A 19,907-nucleotide genomic window follows, 5' to 3' on the forward strand; every position below is an offset into this window, starting at 1 on the left:
ACAGGTGCTGATGAGCAATGCTGTTGGCTAAGTAAATTATATTTAACTTGGGGTTATTTTAGCTACTGATTTAGGGTCACTTTTGTATTTCTGTTTTGGGAACTCTCAAGTCAGGCCAGTCAAATAAGACATTGACTAAGATACTGATTTTCTGTTTCCTCTTCTAGAAAGTGGTAGAAGAGGAAAAACAGGAACATGTGGAGAAAGTTAAAGAACTTTTGGGCTGGGTGTCTACCCTAGTAAAGAATACACAAGACAAAGCTACGTCACCCCAGACCAAAGAATCAACAGACATTGAAAAAGCTATTTTAGAGCAGCAGGTAAGTAGAAGGTCCACTTCTCATTTCCTGAGTAGAATCATATATGATTACTCATTAGGTGGAATAATATAAGCCACATATAGGCCACCCAGGAATGATGATTATCTCAGTAAATATTAACTTTCAGGACTTAAAGACACTTAAGAAGTCGTCTTGGTAGTTCCTGTCAGGGCTCAGTGGTTAACGAACCAACTAGGATCCATGAGGATGTGGATTCAATCCCTGGCCTTGCTCAGTAGGTTAAGGATCTGGTGTTGCAGTGAGCTGTGGTGTAGGTCGCAGACACAGCTTGGATTTTTCATTCTTCTGGCTGTGGTACAGGCCAGCAGCTGCAGCTCTGATTCAGTCCCTAGCCTGGGAACATCCATATTCCTTGGATGTGGCCCTAAAAAGCCAAAAAAAAAAAAAAAAAAAGAATCATCATCTTATTTGTACTTCTACTTTCTAGGTCACTGTATATATAGTTCATTGGTAATAATAAGTATGACCTAAGCTAGGTTTTTTCCTAGTATTTTTTAAAAAGTTATTTCCAATGATTTTTGATTCTTTAATTTCTTGAGTTCTGAAGCTTTTCTCTTTGCTTCTACTACATAGGTTCTGGCAGAGGAGCTGACAACCAAGAGGGAACAAGTCTCTGAGACCATTAAAACTTCACAGATCTTCTTGGCCAAGCACGGTCATAAGTGAGTATTAAATGAGAGATTATAGCACATCTGGGGGACTGGAACTACCTGGCTAAAACTTAGGGCCATGATGAGAATTCAGGCTGGAGAATTTAGGGTGGCAAGAGCCAGATTGTGAAAAGTTTTGTAGTTTATGCTAAGGGGTTTGCATACCTGTCACCTGTGGGGAGGGATTTTAAACATGATTGGATTGTGTTTATAAAGGATTCTAGAATAGTTTTATAGAGAATGGATAGTCATGCAGCAAAAGTAGAGGCCTGAGAGACCAGTTAAGAGGCTGATCTGATGATGTAGACAAAAAATGATGAGAAGTAGAGAGGGGACAGAGTCGAAAGATAAGGATGATGAACTTAGAGGCTTTGGTGACAGATGGAAATTATCAAATATAACTCTCAGGTTTCTGGCTTAGGCCACTGGGTATTGGGTGATTCCACTCACCAACATAAGGAATACAGGAGAAGGTGGAGGTTGAGGGAGAAGGAGGCAGCTTTAGTTTTCAGACATTCTTGTGTGACGAAGTCACAAGACATTAGAGCATAACTCTCTGGTATGTATGCAGAAGTACCTGATGCATTGTTTATGCCTTACTTAACTCCCCTAAAGTTGCCCAGTCGACAGCTGTATGGTTAAATTTAGAAGTAATGAGAGAAGTCTGATGAGATAGAGATTTGCATCATCAGCACAGTAGAAACTATGAATGGATTCACTTACAAGGGTTCAAGAGCTTCTTGGCTTATAAAGGAAGCCTTAGAGAAATAAGAGAAAATTATGAGTGACACCTCTAAACCCAAGACAGAACAGAGTTCCGGAAAGAAGGGAGTGGTCAAAAGTCTAGAAAGACTGAGAAGTTGCTATTAAGTTTGGCAAGTTGGAAGTTTTGGGTGACTCTGGTGAAAAGTAGGGGGGATGTCAGATTTGGAGTAATGGGGAGCATGGGCGATGAGAAAGGCAATAGTGAAATTAGGCTACTCTGCCAAGGAGCTCGGCCCTGGGAAGGGAGAGAGAAAGTACAGACAGTACTTAGAGTAGATTTCATGATCAAGAAAGAGCTTTGTTTTCTTAAAAGATTGGAGGGACTTAGCTATGTTTATGGACTGAGTCTTAAGGACCAGAATGAAGAGGGAGAGTGAAGTCATAGGAGAGGGGTTGCAAAGGATGTAGAGAGGATAAAAGCCATCAATGGGTAGAAAGTGCAGCATTAAACAGAGTTGAGGCAGCTTTTCCTCTGAGGTCTAAGGAAAAGGATGCTGGAAGGTATGGGTACCGGTAAGTATTCCAAAAGTGAAGCAAAAAAGTGAGAGAATTAGTGCCCAGTGGTCTATATTTTCTCTTTGAAGTAGGCAGAGAGGCTGTTTGCTGAAAGTTGGAGTAGGAGCCTCCAAGAGGATTGTCAGAAGGCACTGAAGTCCAGTAGAGGATGGAAACCAGGAGCATCTGTTCTCCATGAGTTTGGAATCCCCCCAGTAGATAGATTTAATCTGCATGTGGGAACACAGAAGTCCAGTGGTTTGATTGATCTGGGGCTGGAGCCTTATTGGTGAGGAGAGAGTGCAAAGGTGATACTGAGGGCCTAATTGAGATGGAGGGCCATGGGTCTGAATTCTAAAGAGAAGAGACTGAAGATAATAGAGAGGACTGATGGATTAAGAGAAAATGGAGGTGTCATGGAAGGTTCAGAAAATCTCTGTAAGTTGATGGATAGTTGTAATATGAATCACAGGGTTTGGTCTCACAAATGCAATATGCAATGAAATTCACCAGACTCAATGTAGTGATTACTTTTGGAAAAATCATACTGTTGAAAATAATGTGGCTTTTGATATTTCGGTCACCATACAGCACACTTGAAAAAAGCCTTTTCTTTTATGGTATTTTACATGTAAGTAGAGTAACAATGTAGTTTATTAACCACAGCAGATGTTTTTAAGAATTAAAAAGGGGGTGCTCAGAGTTCCCATCGTGGTGCTGTGGTTAACGAATCCGACTAGGAACCATGAGGTTGCGGGTTTGGTCCCTGCCCTTGCTCAGTGGGTTAACGATCTGGCGTTGCCGTGAGCTGTGGTGTAGGTTGCAGACGCGGCTTGGATCCCACGTTGCTGTGGCTCTGGCGTAGGCCAGTGGCTACAGCTCCGACTCGACCCCTAGCCTGGGAACCTCCATATGCCGCGGGAGCGGCCCAAGGAAATAGCAAAAAGACAAAAAAAAAGGGGGGGGGTGCTATTAATAATTACCAGGAAAATGGGCACAGATCAGGAGTATCCCAGGAAAACTGAGTCATACAAAGGAACCTGGGAAATGTAGTGTTAGATTTCAAGCCCCACAGTGGAGGAAGATGTACCACAGAGAGATTAGATGTTGAATGGGAAAATGTACCAATCCTCAGTGATGTTTTTGCCTTTTGATCTGTCAATCACTGGGAACAGTAAAATTTCCCTCTATGATGGTGAGTTGGTCAATTTTCCCAAGGTTCTTTCAACTTTTGCCTTCTATTTTTCAAGTCCTACTTCGTAGGGGCATACAGTTCATAAGTATTATACTTTTCTAGTGAATAGAACCTTGTATCAATATGCAATTATTTTTTTAAAGTCTAAATAATATTACTTTTGCCTAAAGATGTATTTTTGCCTGATATGATATCTCAGTTTTCTTTTAATTAGTTTTTGCTTGGCTGACTTCATCCTTTTGCTTTCAGTGTCTCTGCATTCTTTTGTGTTTCTGTTTTTTTGTAGTTAGCATATACCTGGATTTTAAAAAATGACAACCCTTGCTTTTAACTGAGAGTTTAAGCTATTTACATTAAATCATGATTACTGGAAGAAAAAAAAAAAAGATAGTGCTTACCTCTGGGGAGAGATGGATAGGAAAGGGGTTGGTGACAGATACACCCTGGACTTTAATTCTGCCTGTAATGTCTTCTTTCTAAGAAAAGGGTCTGAAGCAAATGTGGTAAAATACTAAAATTTGGTAACGTTGAATAGTTGGGTAATGGGTAAATGAGAGTTTGTTATTATTCTTCTCCTGTATCTCTTTAAAATACTTCTTTCTTCTTTTTTTTTTTTTAAAGAGAAGAGGTGTAGGAGTAAAAAAAAGAAAGCAAGTCAGGTAGGAGTTTAATCAGAAGTCATCATCATATAATAGATTCTTGAGGTATCCCTGTTTGAGCGGGGGGAAAAAAGACTGAAAAAAAAGAAAAGAAAATGTCATAAATGGGATAATTTTAAATGATGGCAGCGTCCAAGTTTGCCATCTGTGGGTGGGACTGAAGTGGAGGGGAGGCTATTTGGATCCAGACCATTGGAGTACTGCAAGCATCACTGTTAGCCAATTGGTGACATGAGCGTTGACATCATCCAGAATCGTGACTTGATGTGAGATAGACAGGAAAATTATGACTAGAAGCCAGAGTGTTCAGTGAGTATGGAAGACTGACCAGATGGCCTTTAGTGAACAGGGACGAAGAAGAAGACTGTCCATTGTGGGAAAGTCATCTTGACGCAATAGCAGAGTTTGGGGAAAGGTTTTAAAAGAGCTTTAATACTTCTTCTTCTAGGCTCTCAGAAAAAGAGAAGGAACAGATATCTGAGCAGTTGAATGCCCTGAATAAGGCTTACCATGACCTTTGCGATGGTTCAGCAAACCAGCTTCAGCAGCTTCAGAGCCAGTTGGCCCAGCAGACAGAACAAAAGGTACTTTTAGTTTTTCTCTGCAGATGTTGGAAGGGTATCTTTCGAACAGTATGAAGGCAGCTTTGCTGATTGAGAATCATGATCACTAGCTTTCCATGACCAGTGTGACTTAATTTTTAACCTCACCGTAGCAGCCATTTGTCTTGTGTTTCTTTACCGGGGTTCCACGATGTGTTGGTCAGTCAAAATTGCTAGAAGGCACTGAAGGCTAACTCTTTTCGTTTACCATTTTGTGATCTTCCATTTAGTGGTAGACCACAGTCAAGGAGAACATAAATTCCGTATTTTATCTGATCACAAGGCAGTACGATTACTCCGTGGCATTGTCTCAAAAATCGATAGCCAAGGGAGCTCCGTGGTGGCTCAGTGGGTTAAGGATCCGGCATTGTTACTGCAGTGGCTTGGGTCACTGCTATGGCACACGTCTGTTCCAGGCCAAGGAACTTCTACGTGGCATGGGTATGGCCAAAAAAAAAAGTTGATAGTCAAGAGTTCTGAATATTGGGAAGAGAAGGCCATGACCCTCTTCCCCCCCATACTTTATTCCCTATCTACTAAATAAATGAGGAATGTTAATTTCAAAAACAAGCTGGTGGGTTAGCCGCACTGACTGAGACGCTGGTTCCCCTTACCCATAGTCACTCCATCATGTGACGTCTTTACCAGCTCCCACTCATGTTCATTTTCTAGACCACATGAAAGTCATTAAGTTCCTGCTGGTTGTCCTAAGTTCTTCCTGGATATTTGTGTGTATATGTAACCTTACCATATTATATACATGTGTCTCTGGGATTTATATGTGTGTTTGCCTGCTTATTTCCTATATTGTGGAGCAATGGTCAAATTCTGTGGGCCAGGCCAAAATTTAAGCTCCTGTGGCAATCAGATTTGGTCTAGATGATGCTCAAAATGATGTTCAGACAAAACCTGCTTAGACTCTTTGGGTATGACATTTGTGCAACAGGAGCCAGAGCTTACGGGCTACAAAGCAGAACCAGCCATGATTTATTTGAGAGCAGTTTCCAAAAGGAACCTGCTGGTTAAGCATTCTCTATGTAAGGTAGCCCACTTCTTAAGGCTCGTTGCTTCACCATATACGGGAGTACGTGAAGAATTTTAACAATTGCTTGCTGAGAACATCCAGTTCTCATTGTGAAAGGTTAAAAGAGAGGAGAAAGAAAGAAATACAGTCAAGCTGCTGAGCACCACTACATTGAGCATGATGTGTCCCCTGTTATCGTTCGTGTGTTTCATGTGAAGTATTGTTCTGATTAACTGACATCCTTGCTTACAAAGTTTCACTAACCCTTTGGAGTTTAAGCACAAATGCACAAAGGGAAAAGAGGACGACCTGTTTGGGGTTCTTTTTTGCAAAAAAAACAAACAGTCGCATGCTGGATGCTAACACCAAGCTTACACTGTGTGTGCGATTCGGCTGAGCTGCTCCATAAGGCTCTCTCTCTTATCTGCCCAAGGCACACCCTGCAACTCTGGTAAGTAGAAGCCTTTTATGTTTTCTTTCCTCCTCTCCCTCTGTCTTTTTCTGCTTGTTTAGGTCAGAATGCCCATGTTTGGTGGGGCCAAAATAGATTTCTCTGGATCATTTCCCAGCTCAGTGATTCCTGCCTGTCCCAGTTACAAGGGTGTTGGAAGGAACAGTGCAGAGACTTTTCTCTTTGGCTAGATTCCAGGCCTTCTTTCAATACCAGTATTTGTGAGACTGCATGAGCTCACAGAAGAAGCTAGAAGTTCCCCCAAAGAATCTTTTTCTTTGTCATAGTCTGTGCTTCTGAATAGTCTTTACGAGGATTTTGTAAAAAGAATTTTTCATATATTTCAAAGACTCATATGCCAGTGCAATTTTCCCCTTAATCGCTACAAACTAGAAAATTCGTAGATATACATAACATACCTTTAGCTTATACAGGTCAAACTCTACATTCAAGGTCAGAAACAAAGGGAGAATGAAGAATAACACAGTATTTTAACTAGCGTGGAGCATTCTCAGGTATTCCATTATTTGAACAAATACAGTGAGATGAAGCTGTGACCAAGGTCTGTTCCCTCGTTTGCTGCTCTCTCTATTTTGCATCTCCAGTAGTCTGCAACTGATCAAGCTTGAAGTCTTCTGTGCATGTTTTTAAAATCTGGGGAAAATAGGTTAATGATTTTAAGGGTTTTCTTAGTATTTATCAATTTATTAATTTATTCATCAAATGTTTATTGAACTGCTGGTACCGTTCCTAGACATCAAATGGGCAAAGTACCTGCTCTTATGGAGCATACCTCTCACTGAGACAAAAATGAAAGACATTATTTAGGAGGCAAAGAAGAGATTGACATTTGCTTCAATAAGATCCTCCATGAATAAGTTAAGGGTTAAATAAGGATCGAAAAGTAATACTGACCCAAGTGGGACAGATGAAACCATGTATGGAAGATGAAGATAATGAACATGAAAAAGAAGTAGAAAGCTGGAGATAATGATGAAGTAATGACAATGGTGTTCCAAGTGGTAAAGCCCTTGAATGATTTAATTTCTGAATAACCTCATTCATTCTGTGGTAAGGGACTTCAGAATAGGAATTCTTCACAAGCTGTTTTTAGGCTTTTTTGCAAGGGTAATTTTGACAACGAGGAAGGCTTGCCTTACCCCATGACCTTAATACCTAACTTGCTTGACAGACCTCTCCTGTCCTCATCCTCATGCTCTTCTGCATCTGACCAGGGAGGCAGTATAATAGCCTGAGAGTTAGTGTCAGACCTTTATTTGATTCTTGAACTCACTAGTTTTGTGACCCTAGACAAGTCACCTAACCTCTGTACCTCATTGTCTTATCTGCAAACTAAAGATTAAAAATAGTTGCTTTTGTAGAATTGTTGTGAGAATTAAATGTCAGTGCTTAATAAACATATTAAGTGCCCAACAAGTAGTAACTGTAGTCATGATGATTGTACTCCCCATTCTAGGCTGGACTAGAAGAGAAGTTCCCAGTGGTGTCAGAGTCCAGGGTCCCTAGTCTGTTCCTTCCTTGATTGCTACTTCCAATTCCTAGAACTGATTTAACTCAGAGCCATTTCCCAGGGAGATGCTAGCTTTGGCCATGGAGTGTGTGGCTGTCCTCAACAGCCACCTGAATGGTACACAGGGCCATTTACTGAGCTGCACGGCTGTTGTGTGGCTCTGGGGCTGCTAAATCTCTCTTCTCATCCTGTGGACCAGTCTGGCTGAACTCATCAGCAGGGAAGTGCTACCTCCAGAGTCTTCTGCATGGGTTGCAACACTGAGAAGTTGTTTTATGGGGTTGAATTCTCACGTTGGGGGAACTGGTATGTGTCTGTAAGAACCTTTATGGTGATTTAGACTTAGAAATAACTGTCCCTTCACTTTCACTGCTTGCTACTTTGTAGAGCTTGTAACTTAGATATGCTTAATGCTACCATCCGTTGAGTAATCTGTGAACCACTGCCCATGTTAAACATTCTGCAGTTTAGAGAAATTCTTTTTTTAACATTAATACTGCCAGACTTCAGAATATTACCTACAGGTTGGGGCTCATTCCAGGCTAGTTTTTTCCTGTGGTCAGAATTTGATATGCTGTAGTTCTTTGAATGGCTCCTCTCAGCAGTGTGCTTCTCTTGATTCAGTGGTTTTGTTTTGTTTTGTTTTTTTCATCTTTTCCTGTAGGGCTGCAGAGCAGTTGCTGGGGTGATTGACCTAGGCACAGTGGAGATATTTCCCATCTACAGAGCCATGCAAAAGGGCCTCATTGACCAAGACACAGGCCTTGTGCTCCTGGAATCCCAGGTTATCATGTCTGGCCTCATTGCCCCTGAGACCAGTGAAAAGCTGTCTTTGGAGGAGGGCCTAGCCCAAAACCTCATTAACTCCCAAATGTACCAGCAGCTCCGGGAGCTGCAGGATGCCCTGTCCTTAATCAGCAGGCTTACTGAGAACAAAGGCCTTCTTTCTGTGGTGGAAGCAATTGAAAAGAAAATAATCAGCGAGAAAGTTGGACTGAAAATCTTAGAAGCTCACCTGGCAACTGGAGGTTTCAGTCTCCCCCCTGATGGGAACTGTATTAGCCTAGAGGAGGCTTTCCACCAAGGCCTCATTTCTGCACGGCTTCACTCAGAGTTAGAGTCTCACCTGCGATCATCCAAGAACTTGATAGACCCAAACACAGCTGAGAAAATTGGTTTGCTGGATCTGATGCAGAGATGTATTGTCCAGCAGGAATCAGGCTTGAAGTTGCTGCCTGTCAAGCAATTGGCAGGGGGGATGGTGAGCTTGAGATCAGGCCGGAAGGTTAGCATTTTCCGTGCAGTTCAGGAAGGGCTAATAGACAGGCAGGTCACTCTCCGGCTGCTGGAAGCTCAGCTTTTTGCTGGTGGCATAGTAGATCCAAGGACAGGACACAGACTCACAGTGGAAGAGGCTGTGAGACATAATTTGATTGACCAAGATATGGCCTGCGCTCTTCTCATAAGGCAGCTTCAAACAGGAGGCATCATAGACACTGTAACTGGGCATAGGCTAACAGTAGATGAAGCAGTGAGCAGTGACCTAGTAGCTGCCAAGATTGCCCTTGTGATCCTAGAGTCCCTTTGGTCATTCATGGGGCTGCTATGGCCGGAGTCTGGAGAGATTCTCCCAATTACAGATGCCCTGGAACAAGGTATTGTGTCTACCGAACTAGCTCATAAAATCCTTAGTGACCGACAGCATATTAAAGCCCTATTTCTACCAGCAACCACAGAGATTTGGTCCTGGAGAAAAGCAATAGAAAATGGTATATTAGACAAAGATCTTGCCAATAACTTGAAATCAATTTGCATACCTGACGTGATGCCCCACATGCAATTAGCAGACTCTTTAGAACGAAGCAAATTGAACGGGAATCCTGGGGCGGCAGGTCTGCCATGCAGCAAGGGCCAAACTGAGGGCATAGCAAGCCATGATGAGAAGCTGTTGTTTCAACTGATGACTCATAGCTATATTAATGTGCGGAATGGACAGAGGCTGCTCCTGATGGACAGTGAGCTGATAGAGGCACTGACAGCAAGAGGTGATCAAGCAGGTCGTACAGAAGTATTTGGAATTGGGCATCAGAGACTGGAAACTCCTGAGAAATTACAGGAATTGGTTGATGTGAAAATCACAGAAGGCTATGACGGATTGACTGTGAGGCCACGTGAGTTCCAATTTTCCTCCCAAAACGAAGATCTCAACCAGGCAAGTTGCACTGAAGCAAGAGGCAAAAAGACCATTGTAGAAACAGAAGGTTCTGCTGTAGAGAGCCCTGAGAAGGACCTATTTGTAAGGCAACAGAAAGTGAAAAATCCAAATGGAGATACTTTGAAGGTCATAGATAAAGTCAAATCAGAGTTTAAAAGGCACCAAAAAGGTACCAAAAAGGAAGACCAAATAGAAGTGTCTCCCAGAGAAAATGTCAGCAGAGGATTTCTCCTTAGGGAACCTTCTCAGGAAGCAGGGGATGTGACTTTGGTGGAGGACAAAGATGCTTTTTCTGTTGGATCACCAGAGGAAGAACGACAGACTCTCATAAAGGCTTCTTTTATGTGTCAGAAAGAAGAAGAAGCTCTAGGTGAAACTGGGAGACCTCTTGTAAAACCCCAAAGCAAAAAGTCCCAGCTTCAGGTGGAGAAAACTCTAGTTTTAGAATCAGAACGAAAGACTGAAAAGGACAGGAATATTCATTCTCTGGGCAAAAAGAAGGCATCTGTTACAACCTCTGTGGGTAGGGATGACCATCAACAGAGTCCAGAAAGTCACAGCATGGCAGATGGCAGGATGGCGATATCAGAAAAGACAGCTGAGGAAGCCAATGGCAGTGAAGCTTCCCTGTCACGCAGTCATCCTTCAGAATTGCCTGAAGAAGCTACCTTAAATATATTATCTGCACAGTTACTGGATGGTGGTATCTTTCATGAACAGACAGGTCAGAAGCTCTTACTACATGAAGCAATAGCCCAGGGTCTTGTGCCCAGTCACACTGCTGTGAAACTTATGGGAAAGCTGAACATGTTTCAGGGCTTCTTTGACTCTCAGACCCACGAGTCTTTGACAACTGAAGAAGTCATTGACGAAGGTCTGATGGATGAAAAACTGTTGCATAATGTCCTCATGGCAGACAAAACTATCAGTGGCGTCTTAGATCCTCGTACCCACACACTGTGCTCTGTGAAGGAAGCAGTTGCCTTTGGACTTCTTGACACACAAACAGCCACCAGCATTTTAGAGGGGCAGGTGGTAACTGGTGGAATCATTGACCTGAAACGAGGCAAAAAGATTTCAGTGACTTTAGCTTCAAATCTTGGCTTGGTGGACAGTGCTAGCCAGACAGAGCTTATAAATCTGGAGAAAGCTTCCAAAGGCAGAGATGCTGACAAAACCGTTAGAGAGAGATTAATTAGCTTACAAATGGAAACAACTGGAATGATGAACCCTGACAGCAAAGCCCCTTTAACGGTTGCTCAGTCCATTGCCAGAGGACTTTTGGAGAGAGATGAGGCCATTCGGTTGTTAACGAAGCAGGTAGTAGATGGAGGTATCATTCACCATATATCCGGCATGAGACTTTCTGTTGATAATGCCTTTAAACATGGCATCATTGATGAAGATTTAGCCAAGCAACTCAAAAAAGTTGAGAACCTAAGCCTCCATCAATTCTCTCATCCTGAAACAAAGGAAACTATTTCCCTCCCTGAAGCCATAAAATTAGATCTTGTTACCCCGGACTTGAAAAGAGAAATCCAGGAAATTCAGGCCTTGACCGGAAGCTTTGTAGATCTCGTTTCTGGCCGGACATTGACCTTAGCAGAAGCTAAAAAAGAAGGGCTGTTAACTAATAAAGCAATATTGTCTTCAGGAATGTTGAATGGGATTATAGATCCTGAGAATTACAGAATTGTTCCCTATTCAGAATTAGTGAAAAAGTGTAAGATTGATATTGAATCTGGACAGAGATATTTAGAAGTAATTCCCTTCTCAAACATTAAAGATGGAGCAAGTGATAAAATACTTACATTGCCTCAAGCAGTTAAGCTTGGAAAAGTAGATTTTGCGGTTACACTCAAGGTTCTAGAAGCTCAGGCAAATACGGGGGGAATCATAGATACTGCCACGGGAAGACAATTGACCTTGGCATCAGCTTTGGAACAGAAACTAGTGGATGAAAACATGGTCAGAATTATTGCATCCCATCAGGTGTTAGATGGAGGAATTATTGACATATTTAATGGTCAGAGAGTAACTTTAAAGGAAGCTGTTGAGAAAAGACTTATTAGCCCTGAACTGGCAACTGTTATCCAAATAGATACCTCAGAGCCCAGTGGTCTCCAGGCTCAGATTGAAAAGCAAGATGGAATTGAAGTATGTGCACTAAAGAAGGAATTTCTAAGAAAGGAAATGTTAATTGCTTGCAGTCCGACTGCTGAAATGAGTTGTGGTAAAGGAGAAAGTGAGAAATTATTTCAAATTGAAAGCCAATCTGCACAAAAAAAAGTTCAAGTGAGGGTTTCCAATGAGGAGCAGGCAAAAGAGAGCCAAGAAGTTTCCTTAAAGGAACTGGAATGCAAAGATCAAGATAGGAAGAGATCTTCTCCAGAGGCTAAAGAAGCTGTCAGTATCATAATTCCTAGTAATGGTAACAGTAACTCTTTGGGCCAAGATTCAGCAACACACCCTCTGTCAGAAATTTGTGATTTTAAACCCAAAGAGGTGGCTTGTAATACCATGGGGAAAAAAGCAAATAAAGAGCAAGGAAAAATAGTGGCACAAACAGAAAGTATTTCTCATATGAAAGAGTTTGTATCAGGTCTGGATTCTAAAGGAAGAAGGGGAAACCAAGGAGGAATTATTTCTGAAGTACAAGAATCAGATGGTGACACTTCAGGCAAATTGCTGAGTCAGCAGGTTATGCAGAAAGCAATGAATACCAGGGAGAAAAGTAAGAGGCAGAAGAAGGAGATGACTGTAGAAGAAAGTGTCAAAACATGCCAACCAGCAGTTCTTCCAGAAGAGAAGCTGAATCAGGAAACTGCCATTAGAGATGACCATGACTCCAACATAGAGAGTCAGCCTGTGAAAATAACTGTAAGTGAAAAAGGAAAGGTAGCTGATAGAAAGCCAGGATTGTCTGTTGTTTGTGAAGCTGAAGACTCTTCTCGAATGACACCGAATGGAATTTCGGTAAGAAATGAAGATGCTTTAACATTCTTCAACTCTAATCAGGCCAGTGAAGGAGCTGCCAAAAATTTAAGCCTCTCCTTGACTTCAAAACCTGAAGAAAATTTACCTCAAGAAATTACTGTCATAGTCCAGAGTGAACTACTCTCTTCTTTGACCGCAAAACCTAAAGGATTGCACTATCAGGAATCAGTTAGAAAAGCCCAGGTGGCAGACACATCCCAAATTTTCCCAGCAGACAGATCTTTCCAAGGAACCACCAGTCAGGAGACCAAGTATTACCAAGATTCTTGTGTTACTTCTAAGACTAGAGAAACCAAGGATATGACTTTCTCATCTAATGAATGTAAAGAAAAATCATACCAAGAGGTACCTTTTGACTCAACAAGAGCTGTTAAATTGGAAGAAATTAGAGTAGACTCCAAAGAGGTCAGCCAACATTTGGAATTCCCAGACGGAAAGGATCTTCCTCCTGAAGACAACAAAAGTGATCATGAGCATTGCAGATTTCTTGAGTCTACAATAGTAACAACTCAGGAAATAAAGGGAGAGAAAATTGTGAAAATGTCAAACCTTCTAGTTACAGCAGAAGCAGGGTCCTTTGAAGGCATAGAGATGCAGGGAGCTCCCAGAATCTCAGTGTCCCTTCTTCCAGAGAAACCGTCCAAAGATGTTTCTCGAAAAGAGACTACAGAGCAACAGGATGCCACCATTAGTCTTGTCCCAGAGATCAGTGAAGAAGAGATGGTGCCCTTGACATCATGCCCCGTGATGAAGACGGGTGAGAAGACACCACAGGAGAGGCTCCGAGAGAGCCCTGACCGAGCAACTACAGTAAGTTCCCAGGTGATGGGTTTGCATATATAAAAACACATGTATTTTTTAGAGCTAATCTAATGCTAGAACTCTTGACTGGATACTGAGTTTTCATATGTGTAATTGTATGCGTATAGACATTTCAGGGCACTAAATGATTCTCTAAGATATAATTTAGTTTATCATCATCTGTTTGTAATATAGTTGTTTGAAAATAAGGCAAGGCAATGGCTCTGAATGTCTTTCTGACACTTGCAAGGGTTTTAAGTTAGAAACGAACACTGAAGCTAATTTAAAATACTGAGAGGGGAGTTCCTGTTGTGGCTCAATGGGTTAAGAACCCCTATGAGGATTTGGGTTCGATCTCTGGCCTTACTCAGTGGGTTGAGGATCTGGCGTTGCCACAGGCTGTGGTGCAGGTCTCAGGTGTGGCATGGATCCTGCATTGCTGTGGCTGTGGCATAGACTGGCAGCTGCAACTCTGATTTGACCCCTAGCCCAGGAACTTCCATATGCCGTAGGTACCGCCCTAAAAAGAATGGGGGCGGGGGGAATAAAAAGGAAAAAAAGGTTATGGTACCTGAAGTCAGAATATCTTTTGGAAGTTTTGTTAAAATTGATGCTTCATAATTTTGAGTCTCTGCCCCCTGAGAAAGTTGAGAAAATCATTTTTTTGTCTATTGATTTGAGAAAACTTAGACAAATAACATTTTATTTCATCCCACCCTATGTATAGTAAAAATTTCTATTTGTCAATCATTAAGACCCCACCTGCTTAAAAAGCAACTTAAAGGAGAATGTCAGGTTTGACTCAGTTTTCTTTTTGGCTCCACAGAATGTATTTAACCGGCAGCTCTGTCTAGAACATGATGAGAAGTTGGTGTCCTATCTGTCTCTATTACGAGACATTGAAATGAGGACCAAACAGATTCAGCCTCTGGAGCTAAACCTGGCAGAGCTACAGGATCTGCTGTGTCAGGCCAAGGTAGGTTCCCAGAGACTTCTTCCAGGCCCAGCAGCTTGGAGAAGATAGAGACTGTTCAGGAAGAAAAACATGCTCAAAACCACTACCATTTGGAGTCCCCTTCATGGCTCAGCATTTCCCTGAGCTGTGGTGTAGGTCACAGACATGGCTTGGATCCCACATTGCTGTGGCTGTACTGGGATTCAACCTCTAGCCTGAGAACTTCCATATGCCACAGGTGCGGTCCTAAAAAGACAAAACAAAACAAAAAAAAAAAACAACCCCCCAAAACCCCTATCATTTAATTGACAAAAACAGATTGGAAAAAGTGTACCTTGAGATCCGTGAGGGGAGCACCAGGGAGTACTAGTCTCACAGACACCTATGCAAGAGAGACCCAGGGAGTAGTTGACGGTGTTAATTACAGTGTGGAGACCTGGTACAGTGAAGACTAGAAGGGGGTTTCAGGCCTGAGAGCCACTGGTGCCCTTGATAAAAACAGTTACATGGGGTGGTGGGATATAAACTAGGTTGCAGTGAGAGTAAACAGAAGGTTGAAAGTTAATGTAGGTCATTCTTTCCAGAAGCTTGGTCGTGCAGGCAAAGACAGTGAGCTGAAAAGGTGGACTGAAAGAGGAATGTTGAGTGGATTTGGGGGGCTGAGGAGAAACAATAAAGAAGGAAAACTTGAAGTTGGAGGAGAGAGGAAGTGATGGCTAACAGTGAGCTCCCCGAGGATGTGGAAAGACATAGGCTTGGACAGCCTCGAGAGGGAGGAAGAGTAGCTTTTTCACTGAAACTGAAGGCTGAGAGTTGTCAGAGGACTGGAATCACCATGAGGACGGAGATTGCAGAGGTTTCCCAGTTATCTGGATGTCCAGAGTTTGGCCCTGGGCAGGGTGGCTGAAGGGGAAGTGAGGACCATGCCCAGAACCACCAAGCTTTTCCTCAGCTCGTTTCTGGCTTCTCTACTGAGGATCAGAGTATAGAAGAGTAGCTGAGTGGGAAGCCTGCTTTGAGAGATTTGTATGTTCTTTGGTTCTGCTCCCTGGGACTTTGGGGTGAAAGAGTTGTTATTTGACTGACTTACGTTGCATAACGTCACTTAAAGCATACGGAGCATTGGAGAGGCAGCAAGCTGTAGTGGAAGGAACACTACACGGAGGCAGAAAATCTGAATGCAAATCTTGGCCCTGTTGCTTACCAGCCAGGCGACCTCAGGAGGAAAAAGCTCACATTTTTAAGCACTGAAGTGTCTCTCCTGTAAATCCAGTTTAATAATATCTATTCTGCCTACTATGAGAATTATTGATCATGAGAACCGAATAAACTATTGAATGTCTATAAAAACATAAGCCCTAAATCCTGTGTAGGTGTGAGGTGACAGGAAAATGTGTTCATAGCTGATGCGTGGACAGCAAAATTTCTAGTCCTTGTTTTGGGAGTAACTCCACTTTATGCCCTCAGGCATTAGACAGGGAATTGAAGGATCTGTCCACGGTGGTGAGTCAGGAATTGGAGTGTGTGAATCAGATTATCATCAGCCAGCCTCAAGAAGTCCCAGCTCAGCTGCTGAAGGCTCTTGAGAAAGATGCCAAGAATCTTCAAAAATCCCTCAGCTCTGTGAGTGACACCTGGGGTTCCAGACTACTCCACCTCCAGACTGCTGTGGAAGTGAAAAAGGTAGCTTCTTGTTATTCCCAAAGCCTCAGAGTCTGGGCAGGCTTGGAGAGTCTTATCATCTAATTTGCCATTTATTTCTTAGACTATAGTGTTAAATCAGTACAAGCAGCTAGAAGGCAACCTTCAAGATCTGAGAGCCTGGATTGGCGATACCTATCTTATTCTGAAGAGCAAAGAATATGACAGTGAAACAGATGCCAGCAGCCTGAATCACTATCTCCAACAGTGTGAGGTAAGCACTCCATCGGTTGTCAAGTGTGTTTTATTTGTCCTTTTGAGTTATATCAATTGTTTTCCTACTAGGCAAACCAGTATCTGTACTTTCTTAGAAAGTCTGACTTTCCATTTCAGAAAGTAAGTCAAGGAATTCCCGTCTTGGTGCAGCAGAAACGAATCCGACTAGGAACCATGAGGTTTCGGGTTCCATCCCTGGCCTCGCTCAGTGGGTTAAGGATCTGGTGTTGCTGTGGTGTATGTTGCAGACGAGGCTCGGATCTGGCATTGCTGTGGCTGTGGTGTAGGCCGGCAGCTGTAGCTCCGATTAGACCCCCCCTAGCCTGGGACCTCCATATGCCGTGGGTGCGGCCCTGAAAAAGAAAAAAAATAAAATAACATAAATAAGAAAGAAGAAGAAAGCTATGTTTAGTTTTTTGGGTTATTGTACCTCTGGAGCCTCAGTGTTTATGATTATTTTTCCTTTAAGCTGTTCTGAGTGTCTGCAGAATGGCCTATGATTATCAACTTCATCTCTTTATAACTGAGCATCTAGAATCCATCCCTTGTTTCTATTTTGCTCAAGGTTTAATCCTGTACACACACACCAATTTCAGGAGAATTTTTGACTAGTGATCTAGAGCATGGCTTGGCAAACTTACTCTGTAAAAGACCAGATAGTAAATATTTTAGGCCTTGTAGGTGGCTTCTTTCTGTGGCAGCCATTCAGCTCTGCTATTGAAACATGAAAAGGGTTATAGACAGGACATAAACGAATGGTTGTGGACATGTTACAATAAAACTTTATTTATGAAACAGATGGTGGGCAGATTTGGCTCCAGGGCTGTAGATTGCCAACCTCTAATCTTGAGAAATGCTTTTCTTCTTCGTAAGCTCCAAATTGATTTTTTTTTTTTTTTTTTTTTTTTTTTTTGTCTTTTTGTCTTTTCTAGGGCCGTTCCTGCGGCATATGGAGGTTCCCAGGCTAGGGGTCGAATCGGATCTGTAGCCACAGCTTACGGCAACGCCGGATCCTTAACCCACTGAGCAAGGCCAGGGACTGAACCCGCAACCTCATGGTTCCTAGTCGGATTCGTCAACCACTGCGCCACGACAGAAACTCCCAAATTGATTGACTATTTTAATAGGTCAATGATCATTAAAAATTCTGACATACACATGAGCCAAGGATTCCTCCCCCTGTCAGCACTGTTGCTTCTTTTGGTTATACTTAAGATGATATCAGATGATATTCACATGGTTTATCCACTCTCTGCTTTAGTTGTTCTCTCCTATTCCATCCTATTCCTTTTCCTCAGTCTTAAAAGGTCCAGACCTAAAGGTCGTCTGTGGTCAGGCTCCTTGTGTGCAACCTCACCCCTCTTTGACCTGTCTTCTTTCATATCCTTTTATCCAAATATATCTTTGGAGGAGTGAGTAGCAGACTGTATCTGTTCACAGAGTATTAAAAAAATCAAGGGTGAGAAAAGTCCTCTGACATAGTATGAGATATAAAAACATGGGGCATATCATGCCCTGGTGTCCTCACCTAGTTATAACTTAGACAAATTCTATTGTGGGAAGAGAGCTGCAGTCTAACCCTCGTTTTCCTGGTGATGGTTTCCCAAATCCATGTGTTCCCAGGTGAAGAAAGCATAGTCTTAGGGTAAATATCCAAGAAGCCCTCCCAGCCTGCTTTTGCAGGTTTGCTGACTACCCTCAAATTCAAAATGATAGACATGTAGCTATCTTGCTTGTTCTTATTGCATCTAGTATAACATAGCTGATGATGGCTAAATGTTTGTGGGAAAAATTGCATGCCTTTTAATTGTCTAAATGCAGATAAATTCTAATATTTAGGCAGTTTTTACTGCTTTAATAGAGCAGTATAACTTTTATATTAAAAAGTTTGACTGTAATCCTTTACAATATTAAAATGTGTAAGCAATGCTATTTCCTCTGAAAGTCAAATTTTAGTGAATCACCATTAAATTGAATACTTTCTTACTTCTGGCCTACCGGTATACTACTCAGGGCTTTGACAAATATAAATAGATATTTGAACTAGGAGTTCCCATCCTGGCACAGCGGAAACAAATCCGACTAGGAACCGTGAAGTTGTGGGTTCGATCCCTCACCTTGCTCAGTGGGTTAAGGATCCAGCATTGCCATGAGCTGTGGTGTAGGTTGAAGACGTACCTCGGATCCTGCTTTGCTGTGGCTGTGGTATAGGCCAACAGCTGTAGCTCCAATTCTGTCCCTAGCCTGGGAACCTCCATATGCTGTGGGTGCAGCCCTAAAAAGAAACAAACAAACAAAAAAGATATTTGAACCTAAGAAAATACAATTAGATCTATTTCAGGCCAGAAATTCATGTTATACTTTCCAAAACTTAAAAATTTTTTCATAGATATTTGGGATTAGCAGTACTGTAATTCTGTTAACATAAATAATTGAAGGCTTAATGAATTTAGAAATCAAGATCTAGTAAAGGGAACCTAACTGTAATATGTGGGGAGTTTGGAGAGACCAGAGAGAGAGACTTCCAGTGTGGTTTGGCCCTAGAAATTATCAGCGTCAATTATAAAAGTACAGGAAATTAACCTCTGTTTGATTATGTTGATTTTTTTTATTAGAACTAACAGCTTCTGCTTCTATAGAGAAATAGAAATTTCTTTTCTTCTTTTTTCTTTCTTTCCTTGTTTACCTTAGGATTTGAAACAGCCCATGGCTGAGAGGAAAGCTCATCTGGATGCACTTGCCTTTGACATTCAGTTCTTTATCTCCGAGCACGCCCAGGACTTGTCCCCTCAGCAGAACCGGCAGATGCTGAGGCTTCTGAATGAACTGCAGAGGTCCTTCCAGAGCCTTGTAGAACAGACCGCAGCCCAGATGGATGCCTTGCAGGGCCATCTTCAGCAAATGGAGCAGGCAGCCCAGGTCAAGGTCAGACTGAACCAGCAGCTGGGCTCAGTTGGTTTCTGGGATGTCTTCTATCTTGGGGTTTTCTGGCCTGCCTCTGTTGGTTATGATTCCAGGAGATTGCCTTTACCAGTTCTGATTGTTCAGGCCAATTTGGTTCTAGTCCAGGAGGCAGCTGTTCTGGCTCTTTTTCTTGCAGTGTTTTGGGGTTTGTGTGTATGAGAGAGAATATGTGCACACGTGCAGGTGTTTTCTTTGTAGCGTGACTCTTCCATCACTGTGTCTCATGTCTCTGATTTTGAAATGAAAATGTTATCTCTGGCCCTTACTTCTCGTGCGCTCTGCGTCAGCACTCTTTTAAGGACTGTTAGGCACATTTAGGCACTCTGAGCTCTTGAAAAGAATAGT

The 19,907-nt window shown here is 42.3% G+C and overlaps 1 protein-coding gene across 50 annotated transcripts in view; it reads left to right on the plus strand.

The window, feature by feature from the left end:
- The window catches only part of MACF1 (microtubule actin crosslinking factor 1), a 357,817-nt gene that overhangs the window by 216,863 nt on the left and 121,047 nt on the right, over window positions 1–19,907 (plus strand). For 25 of the 50 annotated variants that reach the window (XR_014807490.1, XR_014807489.1, XM_084963963.1 and 22 more), the window contains 8 exons: window positions 168–320; window positions 915–1,003; window positions 4,554–4,689; window positions 8,378–13,747; window positions 14,553–14,702; window positions 16,149–16,364; window positions 16,447–16,596; window positions 19,290–19,523. Coding sequence is in view for 46 of the 50 variants with exons in the window: in XM_084963963.1 (XP_084820089.1) it covers window positions 168–320; window positions 915–1,003; window positions 4,554–4,689; window positions 8,378–13,747; window positions 14,553–14,702; window positions 16,149–16,364; window positions 16,447–16,596; window positions 19,290–19,523 (6,498 nt within the window). In the remaining 4 variants the exon portion in view is untranslated. The remainder of the gene's footprint in view (window positions 1–167; window positions 321–914; window positions 1,004–4,553; window positions 4,690–8,377; window positions 13,748–14,552; window positions 14,703–16,148; window positions 16,365–16,446; window positions 16,597–19,289; window positions 19,524–19,907) is intronic. The other 25 variants (XR_014807492.1, XM_084963980.1, XM_084963984.1 and 22 more) reach the window with 2 other exon arrangements.

The sequence above is a fragment of the Sus scrofa genome, chromosome 6 (genome assembly GCF_054392235.1).
Source record: "Sus scrofa isolate SSC_HxYL_T2T_F1_AM1 chromosome 6, Sscrofa_HxYL_maternal_Yorkshire_Landrace_v2.0, whole genome shotgun sequence".
Lineage (NCBI taxonomy): Eukaryota > Metazoa > Chordata > Mammalia > Artiodactyla > Suidae > Sus > Sus scrofa.